General features: G+C 35.7%; 1 protein-coding gene across 2 annotated transcripts; it reads left to right on the top strand.

Moving 5' to 3' along the window:
* Window positions 1-29: 29 nt before the first annotated feature.
* On the top strand, window positions 30-27,956 carry LOC104000341 (probable protein NAP1). 2 transcript variants are annotated; one of them, XM_009422358.3, is made up of 24 exons: window positions 30-477; window positions 682-1,096; window positions 1,187-1,261; window positions 2,531-2,611; window positions 2,729-2,809; window positions 2,951-3,033; window positions 4,088-4,172; window positions 6,681-6,806; window positions 6,920-7,027; window positions 7,558-7,602; window positions 7,680-7,822; window positions 11,487-11,619; window positions 13,041-13,151; window positions 13,264-13,342; window positions 13,506-13,699; window positions 14,994-15,139; window positions 15,524-15,605; window positions 15,731-15,841; window positions 22,815-22,940; window positions 23,020-23,156; window positions 23,236-23,332; window positions 24,293-25,284; window positions 25,667-25,876; window positions 27,238-27,956. In XM_009422358.3, exons 2-24 carry the CDS (start codon window positions 692-694, stop codon window positions 27,722-27,724), a joined length of 4,137 nt encoding a protein of 1,378 aa, XP_009420633.2. In that variant the 5' UTR covers window positions 30-477; window positions 682-691; the 3' UTR covers window positions 27,725-27,956. The 2 variants fall into 2 exon arrangements, with proteins under 2 accessions (XP_009420633.2, XP_065025885.1); XM_065169813.1 differs by lacking the exons at window positions 22,815-22,940; window positions 23,020-23,156; window positions 23,236-23,332.

The following is a 27,956-nucleotide window of genomic DNA, read 5'->3' as shown; positions in this document are numbered from 1 at the left end:
GTGAAGATGTTTACGTAGTTCTTAGTTGGCGTAGGAGCCTCTTTCCTCTTCCAATTGGACCACCCATGCGTTCACTGGGCCCCGCCTCCTGCACCAGCAGTCTCCTGCCACGTCATCAAAGCGGGCGTTGCGGACAGCCGAGCTGGGCCCCCCGCAACAGGTCCCGTCGTCACAGGCCAGCGACGTGCGTCGGACTCGCGTGCCTTCTACTCCCAGCAGACACCAAAACCACCACCACCAAACCTCAGCTAAAGCAGACGCCGCTGCCAGCATCGAACGGGCACCCCCAAAACCCTCCCTCTTCGACCCGCCCTCTCTCCCGTCTCAGATCTCAATCCAAGGAGGGTGCCGCCCCCCACTCCCCCCTTCCACTTTCTCATTCGCCCTTTCGATGTCGAAGCCCTAACGTACGTTCATCCTGCCGCCTCCGATCCGCAGATCTCCACCCACCCCGCCACCTCCCTCAACGCCCCTCAGGTACGCACCTCGTTCATGGTAAGCTGGGAAGTTCTGTTGTGCACATCGTCGATGGAGTCCGCTGACGCTTGCCACACATTCTTCTACATTGAACTACAATTAGACCGAGATTTGGTCAATTTCACGTGCTCTTCTTCTATGGAATGTGGGGAGCTTTAAGATGACGAGCAAGTGCTTGAGTTCTTCGCTTAATTGTCTTTGTAGGATCGACGATATGGCGAAGCAGAGACAACTTTTTTCCACTCACGACGCGTCTCCAAGATCCTTCAAAAGTAGGGAGTGGGATAGCATGTCTAGATGGTCAGAGTACATTAGTCTCGAAGAATTCCCTTCTTCGACACCTATGAACGGGAGAAGTTTAGGTTCCGATGCGCCACCCAACTCTGGAACTGTCCCAAAGGTTCTACACATGGAATGGGTGGTCCAACTTTCGAAGGTTGCAGAAGGTTTATTAGCTAAAATGTATAGACTAAACCATATCTTGGACAAACCAGATCTGGGGTCACACACATTTTCCGATGCTTTTTGGAAAGCTGGAATATTTCCCAATTTTCCAAGAATCTGCATGCTTGTGTCAAAGAAGTTCCCTGAACATCCTAACAAATTACAGCTAGAACGAGTAAGCCTTTGCTGGTCACACTTTCTAACAAGGCCCTTCGTCCTTTTTTTTTTTAGTTGGGTACCGTTTAACATCTGTTTCATGTTGCAGGTTGATAAACTTGCAATGGATACTCTGACTGAAAATGCACAAGATTATTTTCAGAAGCTAGAACCTTGGGTCATGGTATTTGGTGAAACTTTTACATTTTGTGAAATTTTTACATTGTGCTCATTCTGTGGGAAAATTTTCCCCAAATGTTTCTCAATTCTGCTTAACCTAAATATGCTTGAGAAATTTTATAACTTGCATAATATGCATTCCCTCCTTTGCTTTATCAAATAATACAAATAAAATAACTCCACGATATCAAATTGTAGTATCTTGTAATTGCTTCATTTTACTTTGACCCAAAAAATTCTAGCTTTTCCTCTAAACCACGTGAAAGGTGGTCAGCTTGGTTCATCATATCATAAGTTTTAGTGCACGTACCAGGTGTTTTGCTGATTTTCAAGATATCTATCATGTTGGTGAAACTGCTGATTCCATCAGGGGGATTGATGATTCATGTAATTTAGGGTATTGAGGCTTAAATTTAACTGAGATCAGACAATGTGAACCGAGCATTATAATACATGAAACAAGTTTTAAATCAGTGGTTTCTAGTGGTTTAATTTAACTGGACTGAGCTTTAGCTAATTGAGGTCGGTTGGTTCAGTTCAACTTTGATCTATAACCCGATTAAGATACTTGGATATTACAGCCCCATTCAGTATCTGTGTCATGGCTCATTGCTAGCTCATCTTCACCATATGTTTGAGAATGCTGGATTGGAAGCCAGTGGAGAGATGCAGTTTATGGGCTGTTGAAAAAGAGGAGAGTAGAATTTGCAGGGTTTTGATTTCTATTTCCTTTTTTGTGCAGTTATTCTTTGGTGCTTATGAAACCAATTTTGTTGGCATGTTTTCTCATTTTGGCTATCAGCGAAAGCCCTCCTTCCTGCCTGAATTTTAACGTTGTCTTAGTTTTTTTTGTTTTTGTTTATAAGATTTGAATGACAGTAACAACCTCCTTATTTGTAGGGGAAAGGTTGTGTAGTTGACCTTCCCTAGATCCCACATTGTGGGAGCCTCATGCATTGGATTGACCTTCATTTCTTATGGTTGTTGGTCAGCATGGGTCTTGTGTAGATCCATGCTGATCAGCATACATGGTGTTGGCACATTATATAATGCCATGAAATTTAAATTGTTGTTTCTTAATAGGGACAGAAAAATAGACTTGTTAACTTATGCTATAAACAAACTTCACCATTTCTTACTAGACACGGTAATACAAACAACATCATTTTGTTTACTTGTACTACAAAAAGACAGGTGCCAAGGAAACCATGTACTTGAGATTTTAAATATGAAGTGTGCTGATAACATTCTTTTATTTGTTTCTTCTCATTAGCTGCTTCTTGACCTGATGGCATTTCGGGAACAAGCTCTGCGTGTTATTTTGGATTTGAGCAGTACAGTTATCACATTGTTGGTATGAATTTGTCTGCCCTTGATTAATTACTTGTTGTCACTGTACATGAATTACTAGTGGTTTGCCGTAAATCACTGTTAATTTTTTTTCTAATATGTATTCTTGTTCTTACGGCAGCCCCATCAGAACTCTCTGATTTTGCATGCATTTATGGATCTCTTTTGTTCATTTGTCCGTGTAAATCTTTTCTCTGATAAGGTATCTTGTTCCCCTGTTATTATTGTTTTCTTTCACATCATTGTTTTTGGTTTCATCAACTTTGCATCATTATAATATGCTACTGTTTCAGCTACTTTTTTTTGTCTGTCTACTTTCTCATGTAAAGTAATTTTTTTTCAGATACCTAGAAAAATGATGCTCCAGCTGTACAATATGTTGCACACGATATTAAAAGGTGGTCGTGATTGTGAATTCTACCATCGGTAAGATACTTGGAACTTTTCCAAAGAGGACAAATAGTAAAAAAACTAACATTTCATATAACTTGCTGTTCAAGGATTTGTTGACTTTGGTATGCCATTATTTTGATATTTCTTTTACTATTTCTGATAATATGTAGCAAGCTTCATTATGCTACACCATGTTGTAGTGTTGTACCATAATCAAAGATAGTTGCATGTTCTTAGGTTCCTCACATGTTTATCTTATGACAACATATTAAACCTTCACTTTTGATGGAGAAACCAATGAACCTATGATCTATGGAAGCATTTGGATGAATTTATGATCTTTGCAAAAAGGCACCTATGAGTTTGGTAGCTATTGCATGGGGCCTTCCATGAAGTACTTGATCATCTTTACTTCTTTGTTGGATATACTAGATTGTCATTGTCTGTAGGGAAGTTTAATGATGCACTTGGTGAAAATTAGAGAATTTGTGTATGCCGAGACTTGCCTTTTCTTGGTTCACTTCTGTATGTTTGCAACATTTTTGTGTCATCTTAGTTTCTTTCTCGTTCAAGTTTATCTATAAATAAATGCCTATCAAATTCTGGTGTTGTATTTATAAGTGAATTAGTGTCATGTTCTGCTAAACCTACAGCAGAGATAAAATGATGGTACATGCATGATGGACCTTGGAAAAAGGAGTTCTTTGAGACAAGTGGCAGAAGTAACAAAAAAACTGCAGTTTGGTAGAAGTATTATATGTTCTGACATATTTTTTACATCTTGGAATTGCCCAAAGAAATGCGGGCTATTCTTGTCTTGTTGAGTAAGGAGATTTATGTAAGGACATATGGATTTGCAATCAAGGAACTTCTTCTCAATTGTTTGAAGTTTTAACATGTGGCAACAATAAAATGTGCACTAATGATGAATAATTGCCATGATAAATCTTTCTGATTTTGTATATTTTAACTTATTCAAGTGTAGTGCTTCATGATATTTCTTTGTTATCAGTTTTTCGTTTTGGTACAAAATATTTCTATGTCGGATCAGCTATGTGATCTCCATTCATTTTTCTGGCTTTGACAGATTGGTTCAGTTTGTGGACTCTTACGATCCACCAGCGAAAGGATTGCAAGAAGACCTAAATTTTGTCAGCCCCCGTATTGGAGAAGTCATAGTCTTGACCCTTGGCTATCGTAATTTGTTCTCTGGAAGAACCATTTGTACATTAACTAGAGCTTCTTTTAAATTATCCATATTCTTTTTCAATTGAATGTTTTTGGCCTATGCAATCTTTGGCTGTCTAAAATTTTGCTTTCAATTTAATTCAGACATTGCTTTCTAGTTGTTTCTTGAGAAGACAGAGGAAGTAAACTTTAAATACCAACTGTATACCAATGCCCTTTCTATTGGTAGTGTACTTAGTACTGTTCAGTACTTAAATTGTACTTTGGTCAACAAAAAAAAAATCTGAAGTATCAGCCTGGTAAGTGCACTGCATACTGTTAAGTAGTGGGCGGATATAGTATGTCTTAGGGTTTGCAATACCGTACCGTACTGCCGGTACGGACGGTATGCACTGGTCCGCCAGCAGCTACTGGGCGGTATCAGGCATCTGGCCCCGTATCGGGCGATACGGGACTGTACCGAGCGGTAACGGTCGAAATTTTGATTGCTACCGCCCTGTATTGGTTGGTACCGATCGATTTCGATCGTTACTGAATGGTAATGGTGCTTCAATTTGACCATTGGAGGCCTCCTCAAGGGTTTTAAAACCCTTTCTTTCACGCCTATTTCAATCAATTTCACTCTCACACTCTCTTAAACTTTCTCAAACTCATTTTTTCTCACATTCTCTCTCTTATTCTCTCATTTTCACTCTCCTAAACTCAACAAAGCAACGATTTACGGATTGAATCAAATTTAGAAGGTTAATTTGGGAGAATTAAGAGGAAGAACGATCTGGAATGGACCGAAATGGCGAACCTTGCACAAGGCTACTCCTCAAAGCTTGAAAAATATATGTGACACTATTTTTACCTAATTTACATTAGTTTATTAAAACTATACTAAATGTATATTTATTTCTTACTTAAAAATCCTATTCTAACGTTCTTTTTTTTTATAGATATTTTCGAAGAGTTTTTTGCCTATTTTAGGCGTACCACTCGGTACATCGTACCATACCATACCGAGCAAAGGTCGGTACATTAGTACGGTACGAGATTAAGAACCTTATATCTGTTATATTATGATAGAGAGTGGTTTGTGCCATATTTATCTATTTACCAACTTTATTGTACTCGTCCCCTACCATACCTTGCTAGTACTGGCACAACAACAACTTGGTCTATTGTATAATAGCATACTTGAAAAGTATGGATTGGCTTACACAATTCTATAAGAACTAGCTTAATTATACATGTGTCCAAAATGAGGTCAAGTAGTGTCCAAGAACTGGCTTGCCTTGACATGAAAGACAAATGCTAATTTTTGACAGTAAATAATTGTATTTTTGGCTTTTTTCGGTCTCTTCTTCATTCTCTCTTACATTTTTTTTATTAGATGAGGTTATATAGGTTCCTTTCATGTCTTCTGCCTCTACAAAAGAAAAGAAGAACATGCTAATTTAATATATATGTCTTTGATCGGTGAAAGTCTTGGAACCCTTGTTTTGCACCTATATCTTGCACTATTTTGAGTTCAGGGGATAGGATCGAATATTCATTTTTGGCCTCACTAGCATGATTGGGTTGGGATGCTTTATGCCTAAATTGATGTTTTACCTTTTTCTTATTGAATGGCTCAATGGACAAAAAAATAAAGAAAATAATTTATTTTGTGAATTACCATCCTGAATCCTAACTAACTATTTATTATGATAGTATTTCTTTTATGCATTCCATGCATCTGTCTGTATTTTATCACTTCATGTGCAAAAGCCTCATTCTTGCTGAATTTTATATTCTAAAACTTGCCTTTGCTTGCTCTGTGCCGTCTCATACAACATGTATCTCCACACATATTCTTCACTATGGATCTCGTGTCATCCATTATGTGAATGGCATGAAATCTATCACTGTTGGGCCAATACTTTTATCCTTATTCAAGGCTTCTCTCTCAAATGTTGTTATATTGGTGTTGTATAATTTTAGCTAATAAAGTTATTGTTGATGCTGGCAAGTATTAGATGGATGAGGGGACTCAATATTTTACATACCAATAGGAAATAAATGATTTGCAAGTTTCTAAATAATTCATATGAAATTTTTATAGTTCTCAGGCAATGCCTGCAATTCATATATGATACCGTAATTAGGTTTACCTTTGACAAGTTACTGATGGATCAGGGATGATAGGCACAGAATGTTTGATAACCCTAGAATTTTATGGTTTTTTTTTTCATGTCAAATCCACTTGCATGAACTGATCTGAAGGAGTGGAGTTTAGGTTGCCATCATAGCAAACTGAAATTTATTGGTCTAGATATGTGTAGAGGATCTTTGTGAACTTTCGCTTCCCCATTAATAATATGGCAATTGTCACAAATGATAGTATGGCATGAGAAAATGTGTATTAAATTTACATTGATACTTGCCTGTCGAAGTAGTCTGTTTAATTGTTAATTTATCAAGAAAACTTTTGAACCTGAAATTTGTCATAAATTCGCATCTTGCAGGTTTTGGAGGCTGTGGGTCCCATTATATTTCTTTCTACTGATACCAAAAAAATGAGAAATGAGGGATTTCTAAGTCCCTTTCACCCTCGTTATCCTGACATACTAACCAATTCTGCTCACCCGATGGTTAGTGTATTTCTCAGTAACAAAATTGAGATATTCTCTTGCTAGGGTTATTTTACTTTCACTATGAGGTAATTTAGTTAATACAACTTTATTCTTCTCTTCCTGTCTTTCAGAGAGCTCAAGACTTGGCAAATGTTACTTCATACAGAGAATGGGTCTTGTTTGGTTATCTCGTCTGTCCTGATGAACTTCTTCGTGTTACTAGCATTGACATTGCTATGGTATATGTCTTGTTTTTTTTTTTTTTTTGATTAATGGAAATAGAAGTGGGATTGTTATTCCATACAAATGCTTAAAACTTTTTCTTTGTGTGTGGCAATGAAGATCTTTATGATATTGAACTTGTAGCACTTTAACATTTCAATTGCTAGCTTATAAGTTCTTGCTGGCAGCACTGTAGTTGAAATCGTTGTTAAAAAGCCAGCATTGATATTGCTTAAGTCAAATAAATTAATTTCTCTAGAAAGTTATCTTATATGAGCTCTATAATTGCTCGAGAATTTGTTGTCATTTCATATATAACTTTTTTTTAGTATTCTTTTCCTTGCTAGTTCTGATGTTAGGCAATGTGACTGGATCATTCTTTTTATATACGTTATACAAAATATTTGTATTATATCTTTTTTTCATAAAGATAGGATTATGTTTTCCTCTCTTCGTCATCAATTTTATTCTTTATTAGTGTTTCCAACTTCCACTGTCTTTTCTTTTCCTAACTAAATGCCTTAGTTATCTGCCATTTTTGTTTCAGGTTGTATTGAAGGAGCATTTAGTTCTTACATTGTTTAGAGATGAGGTAACTAAATATGGTTTGTATGATAGGTATATTTTATTTTCCTATTTAACGATCATATCTGAACCCTGGTCATACAGTATGAACTATTACATGAAGATTATCAGTGTTATGTTCTGCCAAGGATTTTAGAATCCAAGAAATTGGCCAAATCTGGACGCGCAAAACAAAAGGAGGCAGATCTGGAGTATAATGTTGCAAAGCAAGTTGAGAAGATGATAAGGTTTGTGCGTTAGATATACTGCATTTTCTTACTCTATATGTATACCCTAAAAACTTATCCTATATTCCTTCTAATTCTCATTTTACTCATTGAGATCTAAGTATGTACAAATTTTGAAGTCCTAAAATTCTCGTTGGTGCCTTCATTTCACTATAAACAATTGCCAAATCAATGTTCAAAAGTGTCATTTAATTTTTTTGTTGCAGCTCACTCAAGTTTATTATTGATGTTTCTGGAAAATGGCAATTTTACACTGGTAATGAGTGTTAAGTTACTAGGCATATTTTAAATAAACTTATGTCATGCATTTTCTTTCTGATGATATTGTTTTGATTGACAAGAATCTTGTTGGAAGTAATTCTACATGAGGTATGAAGACAAACTTTAAAACTAAGGTGTGTAGATTAATCAGGAACAAGATCGCATATGTGAAGTGCAACTTCAGCTATAATAAGAAAGTAATCAAATGTTAAAATAGATTAGCTAGAAGTTTCCAGATGGTGACATGAGAAGAATCAATTATGTGCTTAAAATTGATTAGCAAGAAGTTTTCAGAAGTAAAAAATTTTACATAATGGGTTTGGTGTTGGAGTAGGTATGTACAGATTTGGCTTGAGCAGAGTATGAAACTATGCTGGACTATATTGACAAGTTATATATGGTGGTTGGTTTTGATTTAGTATGCCACTTGGTACATCACATTCCACATCTTGGTAATTTATCAGAGCAGCATGTAATGTTTGCATTGAGCAGTATGGACCAGTATGATATATATGAGAGATGATATCTGAAGGTGAAAGTTATGTAGCAAAAGCATCATTACATAACAGGCATGGGGTATCTGGTGTATAATTCTGCAATCAATGATTGAATTATCGGCTCGTATTCTACCGATTATGTGGTTGACGTGCCAGGGGAGCTACTCTCTATCGAAGCCTAAAGATATTAAATGGAGCATGAATATGATATTATTCTTGAACAGGGAATCTCATTGAGATACATGAAGTTTTTTTCAGCTTGTTGGTATGCTCATGTTTTCGACGACTAGGATTAAATTTCTTTCATCATATCTTGCAAACCCTGTATAGTTGAGATTTTCCAGCTTGTTGCTGTCAGTATATCTTATTAGATCACCAATAGACCTAGACCATCGCATTACTTTCTTTGCCATTTCTTATTAAGATATCTGCTGGTGTTGATTGTTTGCCACCAGTTGCTGTTAATTGTTAGTTTATTCTCTGGTCATTATTTGCTACCTTAGGCACTACAAAGAATCAGACAATACAAGATGACTGTAGCAATTGAACTATTCTGGTTGAAGAATTTTCAGTCAGAAATAAATATCATGTAAACTAGCCATGGAAGTTTTTGATTAGTTGAATTAACTTGCAAGTTTAGCTGGCGTGTTATATAAGGAAGAAGTATACTGAAGTTCAAAGTTTCTTTAAATAAGAGATTTAAAAAGAATCAGGCTCACAATCCTGTTGCCAACCATCAAAATAGCATGGTATGCAGTACCGAATGGTACTGCCCGGTACGGACGGTATGTACCAGTCCGATGGCATACCGGTATGCGGACCGTCCGGTACCGGACGGAACATGCTACAGTGCTATAGTATTATATTGTAGTAGTGCTATAGTGCTACAGTAAAGAAGAAAATATATAAAAAGGTTACCCTGGTGTACTGCTCGGTACGCTGGTACCGTACCATATCGAGCCAACCTTGAAACACCGGTACGATACGGTATTGCATACCTTGCAAAATAGAGCAATCAAGTCAACTAAATACTCAACGATAAGCATTGTAAATTTCTTTCTCAGCTTGAACATATTAGCTACATGATATTGTTATTTTGGTGTTTTATAGGTTGATATTGCTTGACAAGACCATGACAAGTTTAAACTCAATTCACATGGTTGTGGAAGGCTTTGAGGATCAAGGCCTGCTTAATAGTGTAACCAAATTGTTGATTATTATTTCACTAGAATTTCAAGGTTTTTTTTGCTTGTAGTCTCCTTGAGAATTAAATATTTGAAAAATTACCCAATATATTTCATGCTTGAAGTGTTTGATTTCTGTGTATGTGTCCTCTTCCAAGGGGAGTCTCTTTTTTACTTTATTTAAGGGAACACATATACTTGTTATTTTTGTGGCATCTAAAGCATTGCTCGTGCCAAATGAGATGACCATGCCAATGGATAATGTGTTGATGCCATGCATTTTTTTACAGTTCTGGTTTACTGAGATGTCTCAATTTTTCTGAAGTTTCTCGTTTAATGCGAATGATGTAATGCGACATGCTTCAAAGTGAACTTTGTGGACTTCCAAATTTGTCTCATCACTTGATTGAGCATGCTTGGCAAAACAATTTCCACTATTTTGCAATTTTATGGGCAATTATGTAGAATGTATTTTGCATCTTTTCCGGCAATGTCCATGGTGGCAGCTTAGGTAATGTTTATAATGGGGAATTGATTAACAGCTCTGTAGGTTCTAGTTTGGAACCTTGAAGAAGGTGAGTGTGGTTTATGATTGTACATTGTGTGCTGATCTTGTCCTATTCAGCATGTGGCATGTTTAGTACTAGGTATCACCTCCCAAACATGTGCTGTCATGTTCTAGCTCCAAGACATGTAGAGAAGACCACTTCGTCCAAAAAAATACTGCAACTTTGAGGCAGCATCCCTAGTATAACTTATTATTGGAGAGCTTCTTAGCTCTTGATTGTCTCTTTCATACTGTGAGCATTATTGCCATATGCATGGCAGTCCAATCTCTGACAAGAATTAAAATCTTGGTTCCATATTGATATTGGTTGGCATCAGACGAGTATCTTTTGCACACGGCTGTCATTGTTTTTAAAATATTGAGTACTGAGCGGTGGACTTACTGTCCTTATTAGGTGTCACAGCTCATACTGGACTGAACTGGGTGAAATCACTGGTCCACATCTGAGGTGGTTGTGGGACCAATAAACAATAAACCAACTTCATGTCAGGCATGGTACATGACTACATGTTGCCATAAACAGAACCTCGAGAACAGTTTGGTGTAGTGTGTCAACCAATGGTGGCAAATAAATGAATGAATCTTGAATATTTGTTCTCTGCCTGCAGTTATTGAAGTTAAGAAAAGATTGAGTTCATAAGTAACCAGAGTTCATAATTTCTCTAGTCAAATTCTAGAGCTTGCATCATTTAATTCCAGTAACTGACAAGTTTTTGTTGTATGAGTAGCTTAGTGTGAACTGACATTAAGATGTGCACAATCTTAAGTGCACCAGTTGAACTGCCTTAAACAAAGATATCAACAAGATCTAGATAAATTCCAAGTAGTTGTTATTCTGATCTGCTGTTTGCATATGCTATGAGATCTGAAGTTTCTTCTAGTAGTTCCTTCTTTCTATTGAGTAATGTACATATGAAATCATGCCTCTAGCAGCCAATGAAGCCTCTTACATTTATGTGAAACTGTTAGATGATCTGAGACCATGTGGACTTTTCTTCTTCTTGTCTTTCATGCTCCACTGGAGCTGCTTTCTAGTCACAGGATATGGCATGTATTCTTTTCTGTTTCCAAGAAGATGTTTAATTTTGTAGTCTATGTTCATTTTTAGCATGTAAATTGATAGCATTTATTGGTAAATGATTCCTTGTTTCTAGTGAAGTACATGAACAAGCACTCACATCGTGTAATGCCATACACCGAGAACGGAGAATTCTACTGAAACAGGAGATTGGAAGAATGGTTCTTTTTTTCTCTGATCAACCAAGTTTGTTAGCCCCTAATATTCAGGTAACTTTTATCATGTGCTAAGGTACATATCATATCATTCTCTCTATCTCTTTATTCATTAGGCTTTGTGTCTGTGTGACTTGAATAGGATTGATCAATCTATTTTGTTTAGATAAAAAATGGGTCAATGAAGATTTTGATGTCATTAAAAGTAATTGCAGCAACACGCATGCTTTCATTTCTTGAGGTTACTCTTTTTTTTCCCAATTGATTTTTGTAACTTCAAAACTGCTCACAACCACAAGTGTTTCTCATTCTTTTATTTGTTACTAACTTCAAAATAGATCAGAATCAAATGTGCACTCTCAATTCTTGTGGTTCCACAAACTTCTACTCAAGGACTGCTGTTTTGGGTATCTGACCCGTTTCGGTGATCTATTGGACCGCCGTGTGTTGGTATGCCGGTATATACCGATGTTTTGGATAAGAAGAAAAGAGGGAGAAGAGGACTTGGTGGTGGAGGAACAGAGGAGAAGGAAGAAGAAAGAAGAGGAATAAGAAGAATAAACGGTGAACGAGAAGGAGGAAGAAGAGGGCAGAGGTGGGAGCTTACTTGGGAAGAAGAAATAACGTGATAACAACGATGTTGGCAGCGATAGTGGCAACGACAAAGCAGAAGCGGTGACGACGAAGCCTTGAATGCGAGAAGATGGCTCATGTTTGATTGCCTTAATTTCCATTTTATTTTTTTAATGCTGAGTTGGATGGGCCCCACTGCTATTTTGGTTTTTATTATTTTTATAGATGTGGACCGGGCCACCCGAAATGGGGTGGTTTGCTTACCGGCCCATGCCCGGACCGGTATGTATCATCCATTTCATACCATTTTGGGTGGTACAACAATCATTACTTCTACTTCATATTGATACTTATTTTAAATTCTGGTCGCAGCTACAGGCACACCTAGTTTTTGGCATTGCTTAACTTTTGATTCATTCCTCTTGGTGTTCCTAACTTCAAGATAGACTGTAGAAGTGTAGAGTCAAATATGCCTTCCCAATCTTTGTAGTTGTTCATTAGTTTATTCTTTTTGAACTTTACGACTAGTTGTACCATGCATGCTCTTTCAATTTTATAAGTTTTCAAAGATATCTTACCATAAATTTATTTCTTCAGTGATAGCACAAACACCACAAATTATAGTTTATTCATTTAATAGTGGCCATAGGCACATAAAATATACTTAATGTGTTTCATAGCAGCCATATGCAGCAGAGAAAAAATAAGTTAGGCACATTATTTCTTTTACCGTGGAAGATACTTGGATTTGAAGATTTAGTTAAACGACACCATTCCTTCTCATTATTGCACACGCTGCATGCACCATTCATTTTCATGTCTGTTTGCATCGAATCTCTTTGGATTTTTTCTATTTGAGGGGTTTTTCTGATTGAATGTGATCAATTTTATGTGATGGACAGATGGTCTTCTCTGCTCTTGCTTTAGCTCAGTCTGAGGTAATTTGGTACTTCCAGCATGTTGGAATTCCATCCTCAAAGTTCAAATCAGTACGGGCAATACCAATTGAGATTGTAAGTTTATATAGTTCAGGTCTTCTGCATATGAATTATCAATCTACCATCTTTTTTTTTTCCTTCTTTTATTCTTTGATCATGGTGAATTATTTTCTTTTGCTGATTGCAGGATGCAGCAGATCCAACTATTGGTTTCCTGCTAGATGGAATGGACAAGCTTTGCCATTTGGTTCGCAAGTATATGGCTGGTCAGTTGTTGACAACATTTAGACTGCTGTACTTACACGAATCAAGAAAAGAGGAAACATATTTTTTGTTGTGATAATTGTTTAGTGTTTGCTACCTGTGTGTAATAGATTGAATAGGCATTTCTTCCAACATCTAAATCCAATCTTGCATGTTTATCTGCAGCGATAAAAGGTTATGCATTATCATATTTATCATCTTCTGCTGGAAGAATCCGGTTTTTACTTGGCACTCCTGGTATGGTGGCTCTTGACATAGATTCCACATTGAAGAACCTCTTTCAGCAAGTTGTTCATTGCCTTGAAAATATACCAAAGCCTCAAGGAGAAACAGTCTCATCCATTACACGTGATTTATCTGTAAGAATTATACACATATATTCTTGTTCCCTACATGTATTTCTTGGTTTACAAGTTGATGAAAGCCTACCTTTTGTATTTTAGTAGTTAAGAAACTGTATAGTACACTTTGCATATTTCCTGCACAATCTTACAAGAGCTTCTGCTGGATCTGAAGGATGGTTTATATAGGAACCATTTATATGGCCCAAATTTTGGAAAAAATATTCTTAAAAGGCTATCAGGGATTTGTTAGTGAGTGTGGTTGTATATGAATATGTTAGTTACATGTTTAAACAGTTGTTATTTTAACTATTTGTGCCTCATTAGCTGTTTGGATTATGCTTTGAAGCTTTCTTTCTGCCATTAGCTTAGCCTTTCTATTTTTTCTTAAGTATGTTTTCCCTAACCATTAATGATTTCTTGGTTATGACACACTATGCCATTTTGGCTAGCTAAATTATAGTTATAATTTATAAATCTCTCCAAATATAGAACACCTAGGAATTTTTGGTTATGACATGCTATACCATTTTGGCTAGGTAAATAACAGCTAATAAATATCTCCAATTACAGAAATTCTCAATATCTAGAAATTCAGAATAGAGAGCAGTTTTTTGTTTATCTAATGAAGGCTTGTAGAAAGTTGATGCATGCGTTAAAATGAAATAGTTGAATTTTGAAGTATGTTAAACTAGACAAACATGCAATCAGAATTTTCAAGCCCATGTAGATCTTGGAAAGAGTTTTTCCTGTTTGACAATAAAATCATTTAATGATATTGTTTTTCTCTGAGACAGTTGCTCTGTCTTGCTTGTGATTGCATCAATCTTCATGTCATCATGCTATGCGATTTAAACTCAATTTAGTGGTGCTACTAGTTGAGGGTAGAAATATTAGTTACCTGAACATTATTCAAATCTGAGTTTAAGAAGCTTGCTACAATGTGTATCATGTGGATACCATTAACATGATGATATGCAATCAAAAGATTAAAAAAAAAAACACGGCATATGCAGTGCACGAGGCTCCTGTCAATATAGAGTCTAGGGAGGGTCAATGTATGCAGTCTTTACCTTTAAATATTTAAAAAGGCAGTTTTCATGATTCGAGCCTTGGTCTCTCAAGTCGCAAAGGAACAACCTTATCCCCTTATCCCCCCTTCAACACTGTATCTAGTGTGTATTAATGTTCATTTATATAAATTCATGTTTTGTTAAAAATATATACATTTTAGTGATATCAACAATAGGTTATCCATGGTGTGATATATTTTCTAGTTATTCATTAACTACATTACTTAATATGGTTGCAGGATTTGCGCAAGTACTGGTTATCAATTTTGATGATAGTTACATCTTCACGTTCATCTATAAACATTAGACACTTGGAGAAGGCCACAGTATCCACAGGGAAGGAAGGGTTATTATCAGAAGGAAATGCTGCATATAACTGGTCCAGGTGCTTTATTTTGTGCTGGATTGCATCATTATGAGCCTAATTTTCACAATTAATTAGTACCTTCTGTGACAATCTTGATGTATTTGAAAAATAAAACATGTTTATGTGTTCTATATTTCTAGTTCTTTTACTTAAAATGCCAAGATTAAGAATGAAATTCACCACAGAGGATTTTGTCTGGGATGTTCAGCTTTGATCAGATAGTCTTAACAATCTTAGGTGAAAACCTAAATTTTCATCAAGAGACTAACAATAAGACTGACCCAATTAATGTGTTTTCATTATGGGTCCTTGATTAACTTGATTACTTGATTGACATCTAAAACATTTTGGGTCAGCATCTTAAGAATTGGTGCATCATGGAAGTCTTTTTGTATCTGTCAGATGTGTTGATGAACTTGAAAGCCAACTCTCCAGACATGGAAGCCTTAAGAAGCTGTACTTCTATCACCACCATCTTACAGCTGTAAGTAGTCAACCTTTTACCAAGGGTGATCCACCAATTTTGTATATTTAATCTAAAAGAGTTCTGAGACTTGTTGGCATTTTTAGTAGACTTCCTACCTTCATTTTGGCTTGAAAAATTAACAGGTGTTTAGGAACACAATGTTTGGGCCTGAAGGACGTCCACAGCATTGCTGTGCATGGCTTGGAGTTGCTAGCAGTTTTCCAGAATGTGCATCCGCGATAGTTCCTGACGAGGTACTATTTGTTTTCCTATTTGTCCGTGTGTCGAAGTTGGAATGCTAAGTTCAGGATGGTTACATGACAAATAATTTCCTACCTAGAAGACAAAAGGAAAGTTCTTTTTGATCTAAGACAATATGTGTGGAAGGCTTCTAGAAGGGACTCGAGCTGCTTCTAGGTCTTAAAAAGCAAGCACAAGGGGCTAGAAATTCTGGCACCATCTAGAAGAGTTTGAGACTTTCTGGTTGAAATTTTAAATCTTATAGCTTATTGAAATTTTAAACAAGTTCTTACACTGATGAAACTTTTAGAAGAATTAAGATCGAATATAGGATAAAGAAGAATGACTAATTTAGTTGTGGACTCAGTTCGCATTGATGCACCATGAGTACATAGGAAATCAATTGCCTCACACTATATTAAAAGAAGAAAATTTCATTTCATTAAACTCTCCATAAATTTTAAACTACTTTGGTTTTGCTATTTTAAACTAATTTTTATTCATCAAGAGGGTAAGTCTTTATGTTCATCAACAAAATGAGGAATATATATTTTTTTGTAGGCTTCCATTAGTTCTATAAAACTAGAACTAGACTTGTAAGAATATAAATTTATAATTATTTTCTAAAGTAGCTACTGAAGAAAAGGAATTAAGTTACTATCATTCATCCAAAAACTACTAAGGAAAAGAAAAATGCAACCTGAATTAGCCATAGCTCATCTTTCTGATATGGACATCTATCTGGATACAATTTTAGTTATATTCAACTTGTTATGATCCTATATCAAATTCTTTTTGCTGTATCAAACTTGATATCCTCGTTTGTCCAAATGAAGCAGATACTTGTCTTGATTCTTTTCTGGCAATTCATGACAAAAGCCAATCACCAACAGCGTTGGCACATATTTAAAATAGATCCCTTGGTTTTCCAGATTAGTCAGAAAAGCACTTGGAAAATTTCTTTGGTGATGATTCCTGGTGTTGCATTAAGCAATCTGCAGCTAAGGAATCTCTATATGCAGTAGAATTCTGTCAAGGATTGCATTTTTAGTCAGCATAGACCTGTGTTTTCTTGCATTTTGATGCATGATTAGGCTTAGGCCAATTTCAGGCTTGTGCCGGTCAGCACAGGGTGCACTGACCCCTGTGGCATAATATTGTTCCAATAAAGGGTAAAATGCAGAAAAATAATATAGGATGGTACAAAGGGATAAATATTGGGGTTTGAAAATGTGAAGACGATTAAATTTAGTGGCCGTTGAAGAGATAGGGGGAGACATAGAAGACTTTACTAGAAACAATAAAAAGAAATTTGAATGCTATTGATCATGTTTTTAAAATCATGTTTCAATACTAATATCAATTCCCAATCGAACCTAATACTAGTCCACCAGATGGTCAACTGACCTATATTGCTTGATATCATTAAAAAGTTAATAAAAATAAAATCCTAGAGGCACCAAACTTAGTGTGTGGTTTGTCGTCAGTTCCTGGTCGGTCAGGCACATATAGAGCGACATGTAGTAGTTCAACCAGTTTTATTGGTATGCGATAGTCCATTGTGTATTGGAACTAGTCTCTTAACCAGAGATATTGCATTGCAAAGTGCTCAATTGTCGAATAATATCTATGTAGCTGACATTTACATATTTGGCACATTACAGCTTGTTTTTATATGGATTTTCTATATTATATAAATATATTATTTTGTCGTGTTTATATCGTGTGGCATCCTACTTTTATAAGATTTACTTTCTAGACATATAATGGTTTGTGCTTGTGTTGTGTTCCTATGTCCATGCTTCATAGCTAGTAGCAAGCACATTGCGTTTTCTATTACTTACCGTTCATTGGGAATTGGGATGATGCAAAACATTATATGAATAAAATTTTAGTTTCACACTCCTATGTGAACACAAGAGAATATAATTTTTCTTATTCATTGATCTTTTCTGTATACAAATAAAGACATATGTAGGCTGATTATAACCTGTACAACTAAGGAAATTGATTCTATACAATATTTCATTCTGATTCATTTCCTATAACATAGGCTGATTTGATACTAATTGAGAATCCCTTAATTATGATACTAATTCATTTTCTTATTTTGATACTAACTGATTTGATGCTAATTTTATACTAATTTATTTCCTTAATTATGGGATTTAGAATCCTTAAATCATGAGATTTTCTACATGCACTCTCAAGTTGGCTTGAAGATGTCAATCATTTCCAGCTTGCTAGTTAGATCCTCACAAGAAGATATTTGAAGCTCTTTGGTAGAATATCTGCTAGTTGTTTCTCTGTAGGAATGTATGACATGCAGACAATTCCTTCTTTAATTTTCTCCTTTATGAAATGTCGTTCTACTTCAACATGCTTTGTTCTATCATGGTGCACTGGATTATGAGCAATGTTGATAGCAACCTTATTGTCACCGTATATATAGTCTTATAGGAGTTTCAGTGGGTATTCGTAATTCTTTCAAAAGCAATTTCAGCCATAGGAGTTCACAAATACCTTGTGTTACTTCTCTGAACTCTGCTTCAACACTGCTTCTAGCAACAACTGCCTACTTCTTGCTCCTCCAAGTCACCAAATTATCTCCAACAAATATACAATATCTTGAAGTTGATCTCCTATCATTTATTGATCCTACCCAATCAGCATCAGTGAAGGCCTCAATTCTCATATGATTGTCCTTTTTGAATAATAAGCATTTGTCTGGAGTCTTTTTCGGATATCTAAGGATCCTATATATCGTCTTTAAATGTTTTCCATATGATGAATGCATAAATTGACTTACTACACTCACTGCAAATATCAAGTCTAAGCGAGTATGAAATAGGTAAATCAACTTACCTACTAATCACTGATATTTGATTGCATCTACAATGGCTCTTTGAGAAGAACATCTATGATTGAGATCTATTGGAGTGGCCACATGTTTACAACCAAGCATCCTTGTTTCTTTTAGAATGTTTAGGGTGTATTTCCTTTGTGAAATAAATATCCCATTTTTTGATCTCGTTATTTCTATGCCCAAGAAATATTTTAACTATCCAAGATCTTTAATTTCAAACTCTTTGTCTAGAATATGCTTCAATTTCTTTAATTTTGAGACATCATTGCTTGTTAGGACAATATCATCCACATAAACTATAAGAATAACAATATTTCTTTTATCTGAGTGTTTGAAGGACATTGTGTGGTCCGAGTGACTTGTAACCATGGCCACGAACTGACATTGTGAACCTCTCAAACCATGCATGTGGTGATCGCTTGAGACTATAAAGATATCTTCTTAGCTTACACACCTTATTCGAGCCATACAAATTCTCAAAGCTAGGTGGTAGATCCATATATACTTCTTCCCTCACTTCTCCATTTAGAAAGATATTTTTCACATATAATTCATGTAAAGGTTATTTAAAATTAGCTGCAAGAGATAACAATACTCGAATAGTATTTAGTTTTGCAATCGAAAAAAATGTTTATTGGTAGTTAATAACTTAATACTATATGTTTGAGTAAATCCTTTTGCAGCCAATTTGACTTTGTATCTTTTAATAGAATCATCTGTCTTATATTTAACAGTAAACACCTATTTGTATCCCACTAGATTATTTCCCTTTGGCAGATGCACCACACTCCAACTATCATTATTTTGAAGAGCTATCATCTCCTCCATAACTGCCTCTCTCCATTATGGAATTAATAGAGCATGCTGTGCCATATCCCGAATTTATAAAAAGAATAATAAATCAGTGTTTTATTATCCATAATTTATATAATAAATTCTTTCTTTTTCTTTTCATTCATCTTTGAATTTGAATCATTGTCTTTACAGTAGTAAATATTCTATTAACAAGAAAAAATGACATCTTCTTGATAGGGTCACAAGTCTCTTCCACCCAAGCTTCAGATCTATTACACAGTAATAAATTACTCTGAAAATAAATATAAAATAAAAACATATCAGCAACCACACATGTTGGTAGGAACCCCAGAAAAATCATAAAGTTAATCTTCAATATTCATGAAATATAAACAAGTATCAATAATTCAATAAGAAAATATATCTATTCATTATAAAACTTATGCATCAGAAACATGATGATAATTTCTTACATAATAAACAAAATCATGCATCAGCCACATGCATTATTTCACTACTAGCAAGAGTGTTACTATCCATTGTCAACTGAGCTTGTCCATTCCATGTATGTCATCTTCAAAATTATAAAGTCCACTCTTTTAAGCACTGACCAATCGTCTTCCTCGAATATAGGCCTTGAAATTCACAGTGAGAAAGAAAAAAATTAGCAACACAATGTAAATCCTTTGTGAGTTTGCTAATAGACAACAAGTTATAAGACAATTTGGGAACATGAAACATAAAATTTAATATGAAGGAATCTGAAATTTCAATTGTGCCTTTCTTGCTATAGAAGAAAGTGATCCATCAGCAACTTTTATTTTAGAGTTTCTAAGACAAAGTGTGTAGGAGGAGAACAAGTGTGAAAGGCTTGCCATATGGTCTGTTGCACCTGAATCTATGATCCAAGGAGCCTTAACACCAAACAAAGCAGACAAAGCTATGAAACAATTACCTTTCTTGGCCAAAGAGCAAGATGATGAAGGAGAAGGATTAGGATTTTGGGATTAGTTCGGAAACTTCAACAGTTGCTTAATTTGTTCTTTACTAAATAGAGGCATTTCGGCTCCTTTAGAGGTAGTGGCAGATTAATTGTCTACTTGAGATCCTTGGCTATTAGCCTTACCTGGAACTCGATTGTTCTTCTAGTTTGCTGGTTTTCCATGTATCTTCCAGCAAGTTTCTCTTATGTGTCTTGGTTTATTGCAAAAATCACACCATACTTTGCTTTTATCATCTCCCTTCCTTTGATTACGTTGTACAGAAGAATTAATTTCAGCTATCATAATAAGTGCAGAATTTTCTGCAACTATAGATGGAGTAGAATATTGCATCATGACTTTCCTCTCTCCTAACTTCGGAGAACATAGCTTGGAGAGATGACAATAGATCCTTCCCCAATATTCGTCCACAAACTTTGTCTAGTTATTTGTTTAAACCTGCCAAAAATTGAAAGGCTCAATCCATCTCAAGCATTTTTTATCAGCTGCACATGACCACTCCAAATCATAAAAAATATCAAGCTTTTGCCAGAGTGTCTTCAAGGTAATAAAGCATTTTGTAACACCAGTATTATTTTGTTTAAGCTCTTTGATCTTGTTTGCAATCTCAAATACTTGGGCTGAATTCCCCATCTTTTAATATGTCTTGACCACAACAACCTATAACTTCTTTGTTGTTGGTAAAAACATGTATGTTTGACCAATTTATGATTCCATAGGGTTTATCAACCATGATATGATCATGGAATTTTCAGAATCCCATACTTTGAACTTCGGATCATCCTCTGCAGGTGCCGTTGTTGATCCAGTCAAATATTCGATCTTTCCTCTTCCTTGAATATACAACTTTATGGATTGAGACTAATGAAGAAAGTTCTGTCTGTTGAGTTTATGCGTTGTAATTGGTAAGGATGGATTATCACCTAGGCTGTTTGTTGGAAATGGAAGTATTGGTTTCATCTTCTCTCCTCCAGACCTAGTAGCATAGGTTCCTCATAAGCAAACAAGGAAGAAGAAATAGTTGGGGTTGATCCTGAAAGTGGCAGAATAGAGGAAAAGACTTTCAGCAATTAAGACTGAAAGAAAGAAGAAAAACAATTCCTATAGGAACTAGGCTATGATATCACGAACACAAGAGAATATAATTTTTCTTATTCATTGATCTTTTCTGTATACAAAGAAAGACATATATAGGCTGATTACAACCTGTACAACTAAGGAACTTGATTCTTTACAATATTTCATTCTAATTGATTTCCTATAATATGGGCTGATTTGATACTGATTGAGAATCCCTTAATTATGATACTAATTGATTTGATGCTGATTTGATATTAATTCATTTTCTTAATTATGGTATTATAAAATCCCTCAATTATGAGATTGAGTATCCTTTAATCATGGGATTTTCTTCACCATGGACAAATCAAATCATTTGAAAACTGCCCTTTTTCATGTTTTACATCTAAATTTTCACCACAAACATAAATTAAAATGGGAGATACTTTAATTAAACACACAAAGGGAGACCTGAATTTCTTTCCAATTAAAATGTAGGTTTGTGGCATGTATTTGTTACTAAATTACTATGATCCAATTGTTGCTATTTGTGATAACAGAAGTAATGTATTTCTTGGCATCGACATAAGCTTTAAGTACAGAAATGAGAAAGAAATGCATATTTCCTTACATAAATGTCAAAGTTGAATGAGATCTTATATGTGAATTTTAAGTTAACATGTTAAAATAAAAGAAAGCAGAACCGCACAAAAAGAAAAAGAAAGGAAAGGAATATTATATAATTACCGGAATTTGCATCAAAGAAATGATTTCCTAAATTCCATGAAGGCATCGGTTTTATCTATTGTAATACTCACTAAAATAGTAGCAATACTTTTTTTTTGTGTACAGATCTTTTAAGACTGGTTGATGGACTTTGAAAGAACCCTTTAGATTTCCAGTCATATTTCCAGAAGTTATATTTGTTCAACTCTGCAAAGGTATACTGGTATAGGGACTACAAAAGTATATCGATTTTTTTATATCTGCTTTTGTGCAGTGTAAAGAGAGTGAACCTAGGCATTATGATTAGGTTGTTCCTTTGACCAGAACTCAAGTCATAGGAACAACTTTCTTGAAGAGTCAGGCTGCATATTACCCTCTTAAGCCTTGCATTGGCAGAAGCCTCATGCAATGAGCCACAATTAGGCACCATTTTCTCAACTTTATTCAACTCAACCATCATTGATTTATTTTAATAATATTGTTGTTCTCATCTTCACATGAAGGTTCTTAATTAGTTGTTTCGTCTATCTGTAATTTTAGTTGAATAAAGTGGGGAGAGATTCCATATTATACGTTGAGTCCCTTATTGAATCCATCATGGGTGGACTGGAAGGTCTCATCAATATTCTGGATTCAGAAGGTGGATTTGGCTCATTAGAATTGCAGGTAATTCAATTATCTTTGGATGATAACTTTTGAGTTATCACATTTTTCTGTCTTAAGACTCATGTAGTTTATATTTCAGCTTGTTCCTGAGCAAGCAGCATTTTGTTTGAACAATGTACTAAAAGGTTCAACCGCCTCCTTTAAATCACCTAAAGGATGGTCTATGCAAAAACCAGGATATGAGAGTTATCCAGAAAACACCAGTTCTGTGAAAATGTAAGTGACATACCCTTTTGGAGCAATTGGACATGTTTAAATTGAGAATTTCTAAAATCATAATAATCGTCTTAAACAGGTTGGAAGCTGCCATGCAGAGGTTAACAAATCTTTGTTCTGTCTTAAATGACATGGAACCTGTATGTGTACTCAATCATGTTTTTGTTCTGCGTGAGGTATATAACCTGACCTATTGGCTCAGTGCACATATATAGTTCTGGCAGCATATGCTTTATCATACTGTGTCCATGCTAGCATGTGTCAAAGGCTTATCCAGGGCTAAATTGATCCATGCTGGTATGTTTCATTGGCTTGCATGTATAGTAAATAATTTATTTCTATTGCTGACTGCTGTTATAGATAGCTTCTTCTTTTTCTTTAACTGGATATAATGATCTAATATCGCGTCAAAGTTATAAGAGGAGGGGGAAATATTATACCCCAAAGTTAGTGACAAAAATAGAAAACCAAAATTGAAATAAGCGACTACCATGGAGAAGAAAGGGAGAAGACATGGGAGGAAACTTATCTTCATATTTAGACAAACTTTTTAAAAGAACACTCTACATAGGTGTGCTTCATTGGAAAATTTCCATTTTTAAAGCTTAATAGTGAAACTAGATATTCTGTACTGTAACTCAGACTACATGAAACGTCTGGTACATATATGCAAATACATTTTCTTTTTTAGCATAAAATTTGAACTATTCAATAGTTGAGTCTTTTTGTTGGTCCATTTGTTCACTCTTTATTTTTGTAAGTGTTCTTTTTCATTTTTTTTATAGTAGAAATATTAGATTGCAGCAATTCTTACTTTCTAAGTTGTCTTGAAAATTATATGTTTATTGGTTTCTTGTAGACCTTTCTTAATGCTTGATTCTCTTGATTTTTCTAAGAAAAGGAATAGTTAAGACTAACAGTTACTTTCGTGACTACAATAGTGGTTTTGTCCTGAAAATTAACAGCTCCGCGTATTCCTTAATGTCTGGTTTACCATGATTTGTCTTAATTCATCGTCTCATATTCTTGTGTCAATATCTTTTTTCTTTCAAACTTCAACAAGCACTAATACTATTATGGAGAAAGTCAATGCAAGTTTATTGATTCTTCAATTTTGTGTGCTATCTTTGTTGAAGTACATGAGAGAATGTATCCTTGGAAACTTCAGGAGAAGGCTACTTGCAGTTATGATAACTGATAATTGCCTACAGCGTCCATCAATTATTGAGTCTCTCTTACAAAGACACATTGGCATCATCCACATGGCAGAGCAGCATATTAGCATGGACATTACTGAAGGCATTCGTGAGGTGCTGTTGTCAGAGAGCTTCACTGGACCTGTTTCTTATTTACAGAAATTTGAAAAACCTACAGAGATGCAGACTGGATCTGCCATAGAATTGGTTGGCAACTGGTATCTTGAGAACATTGTTAAGGATATCTCTGGTGCTGGAGTTTTGTTTATTCCAATCCGTCACTGCTTCAAGAGCTCACAAGTAATAGGTGCATGCACAGCAGAGTCATATACTGATGTACGTGAACTTAAAGCCCTCATTCGTATTTTTGGTGGTTATGGATTTGACAGAATTGACAGGTTGTTAAAAGAACACACAGCTGCATTATTGAACTGCATCGACACCGCTTTGCGATCAAACCGTGAAGCCCTAGAGGGTCTTGCTGGAAGTGTAAATTATGGTGACCGGATTGAAAGAGAAGCAAACATAAAGCAATTACTTGATTTAGACACACTAGTTGGATTCTGTATTCAGGCTGGGCAGGCAATAGCGTTCCACAAGTTGCTTGTTGAGGCTGCTGGAGCAGTTCTAGAAGAAAATGCACCTCTTATTTTTTCTCTGTTATGTGGGGTAGCTAAGCAGTTACCTGTTGATATACCTGAGAAGGATGATATTACGAGGTTGAGAAGGTTGGCAAATATGGTAGGTGCAGACGAGGATCATGATACTGAGTGGATCCATGCAATCATGGCCGAAGTGGGTGTTGCCAATGATAGTTCTTGGAGCTTTCTTCCCTATCTTTGTTCTGCATTTATGGCATCTAACATCTGGAGCATGACAACGTATAATGTTAATACTGGGGGATTCAACAACAATGTTCACAGTCTAGCAAGGTGATGTTAGAATGCATAGATGCTATAAGCCTTACACATTCTCTTTACTTGACATATCACATATGGTTTATATATTTTTGTATAACATGAGTAGTGCCTTATCATAAATGTTTATACACATTGTAAAAACACATCTTAAAATCATTAGCAAGTACCTCTTTTCATCAAATTTGAATAGAACAACCTCGAGAACTACCTCCGAGTATTTTAGTATCTACAGTTGCTTGTTACCAGAAAATTTCGATAGTGAAGCTTCTTCGAGTATCCTAACCAATGTTCGTTAGGAGCTGTGTGGCTTAATATGTATTACTGTGGGGGTCATATATTAGGTTTGTTTTTTTATGCAGTTCCTTATCCATAATTAAATATGGGTGATCTGCAGGTGCATCAATGCTGTGATTGCAGGAAGTGAGTATGTTAGGATGGAAAGAGTACAACAGCCAAGGTCTCTTTCCAATGGGCATGCTGGAGAAATATCAGAGCCAGAAACACTAAACCGCACGTCGGTTGAGGCAAATATAAAGTCTGCATTGCAAATCTTTGTTAAGTGTTCTGCAGGGATCGTACTGGATTCATGGAGTGAAAATAGCAGGTATTATGTCTGTTAAAGTTGCTTTTAGAAACTCCTGGTAGTGTTTTTAATCTCTCCAGCTATGTCCATCTGGTAAATTTTTAGTAGGATATGATGCCTCTCTCCTTTGCCCTTGTTCAGCTTCACAAAAAAGTTACACTGGTTCGAAATTCTGTCTTTTTTTAACTCATTATTGGACATTTTAGGTTCTTTCATGATTGAAAATTTTGTCATCCAGACATTTTATCCTTGTAGGAACTTGTTTGTTGTTTCTGCTACCCGTTTTGAACATTGCTTACCTTCAATGACTCTGTTTCACAATCTTTCACATATCCTTATTCCTAGAGAATTTCAACTAAAAGTCATGCTATTTGTGTCTCATTTTCATGTGCCTTCAACGACATTTCTGAAAAAACTTGCCTGGCTACTCGTCACGATCTTGTTGCAATAAATAAACTTTTTGAGCCTGCTTCTGGTTGGTATTCTGTCAGTTCTAATGATCCTAACCAAACCTTTCTTTGTTTGAACTCTAGAAACTGCCTACCATATGAGGGCGCTCCATGAACCAATTTCATTAGATGCCTATATCAGAAGTATAGGCAATTTTCTTTCTTAAATAAGTCGAGGAGAACAAAGGTTATGTTCTACTCTGAATTGCTGGTCCAACATCGTTACTATATAGTTAATAGTCTTTGAAGAGGATTCTGATAGATAAATATCTGCTTCACCTTTGAGATTTAATTTGTTGAGCTCTAGGTTCAAGCTTCATAATAGGTTATGCCTTGTAGCATTGAGCTGGCCTGTATACACTGTATGCACAAGTTTCAGGACTCATATGTAGGACATTCCAATGTATTTGATGCATGCTTCCTTTGTTTTCTTTATACTGAACCTGCTAAATGTGTGCCCAACTTTATTTTGCATGGATTTGGGAACAAGTTTCTAATTCAAATACATTTAGGTTCCTTTGTGTGAATTTGAATTATTAGTGATGCTTTCTGAGTACATAACCACAAACAAGGGTGTTGATGGCCCAACACCACCTGTTTTAAGATAATATAACTCAGCACATTGACAAATTGGTTGAACTTGCCGATTCACATCATCACTTCATGAAATGGAGAGAGGATAACAGATATCAATTCTTGGTACAAATCTCACTGGTGATGTGCATGTTGCAATTGCTACAGGCTCTTCCAGTCAATTCCTATCTCTGTCTGAAATGGTACTTTTGCTACTATGGTCTACTATGCGAGGATTATGAAAATCATATCCTATGAACTAATAATGGCATGCCAGTGATTAATCATGGGACTTTGTTTATTTGAGATGTACTAGTTTCATCCTTAAGTGATAAGCTCCCTTTTTCATATGCTTTGTAGGACATATATTGTACCAAAACTGATATTCTTGGACCAGCTTTGCGAGCTCTCAAGATACCTTCCTAGAAGCACCCTTGAAATTCACATACCTTACACAATTCTGCGCTCAATATATAGGCAGCACTATGGAAATTCAGCAACTATGATTACAGAATTGCTCGCACCATCGCCGAGACAGTCACCCCTTATTTCTCTAACACATGCATCTCCTGCTGTGAGGCCACACCGAGGTGATTCCACTCCCATGTCATATGATCCAGGTTACTTGAGTTCCTCTATCCATAGGCATGACGATGCTCACGAAGGTGATAGCTTGCGGCTAAAAACTAGCGATAAACAGCAGCGTAACACAAGAAACTCAGGACCACTGGAGTATAGTTCAAGCCGAAAAGTGAAATTTGCCGAGGGTTCCAGTTCTGGTGGTCAGGGCCCGAGCCCATTGCTGAGATTTGCAGTGTCAAGATCTGGTCCTCTTTCATACAAGTAGACGGAAAGAGAGACATCTGTTATGTATTGTTGTTAAGAACATCTGACAGTTTAATGTATTGTTAGGATATACAGAAATATACCATTTGGTTATTCGCCTATTGTTGAAATCCACACAACCAGATGATGAAAAATAGGACAAACTACAATAGCTTGCGTAGTGATTGGGAAAATTTGAAAAATGTACTTCTGATTATATTAGTTGCTGATCATGTAAATTTAAGTAGATTCCA

The sequence above is a fragment of the Musa acuminata genome, chromosome BXJ3-10 (assembly GCF_036884655.1).
Source record: "Musa acuminata AAA Group cultivar baxijiao chromosome BXJ3-10, Cavendish_Baxijiao_AAA, whole genome shotgun sequence".
Classification (NCBI taxonomy): domain Eukaryota; kingdom Viridiplantae; phylum Streptophyta; class Magnoliopsida; order Zingiberales; family Musaceae; genus Musa; species Musa acuminata.
Note: the sequence above shows the minus strand (reverse complement) of the source record. Positions and strands in the feature narration are given on the sequence as shown.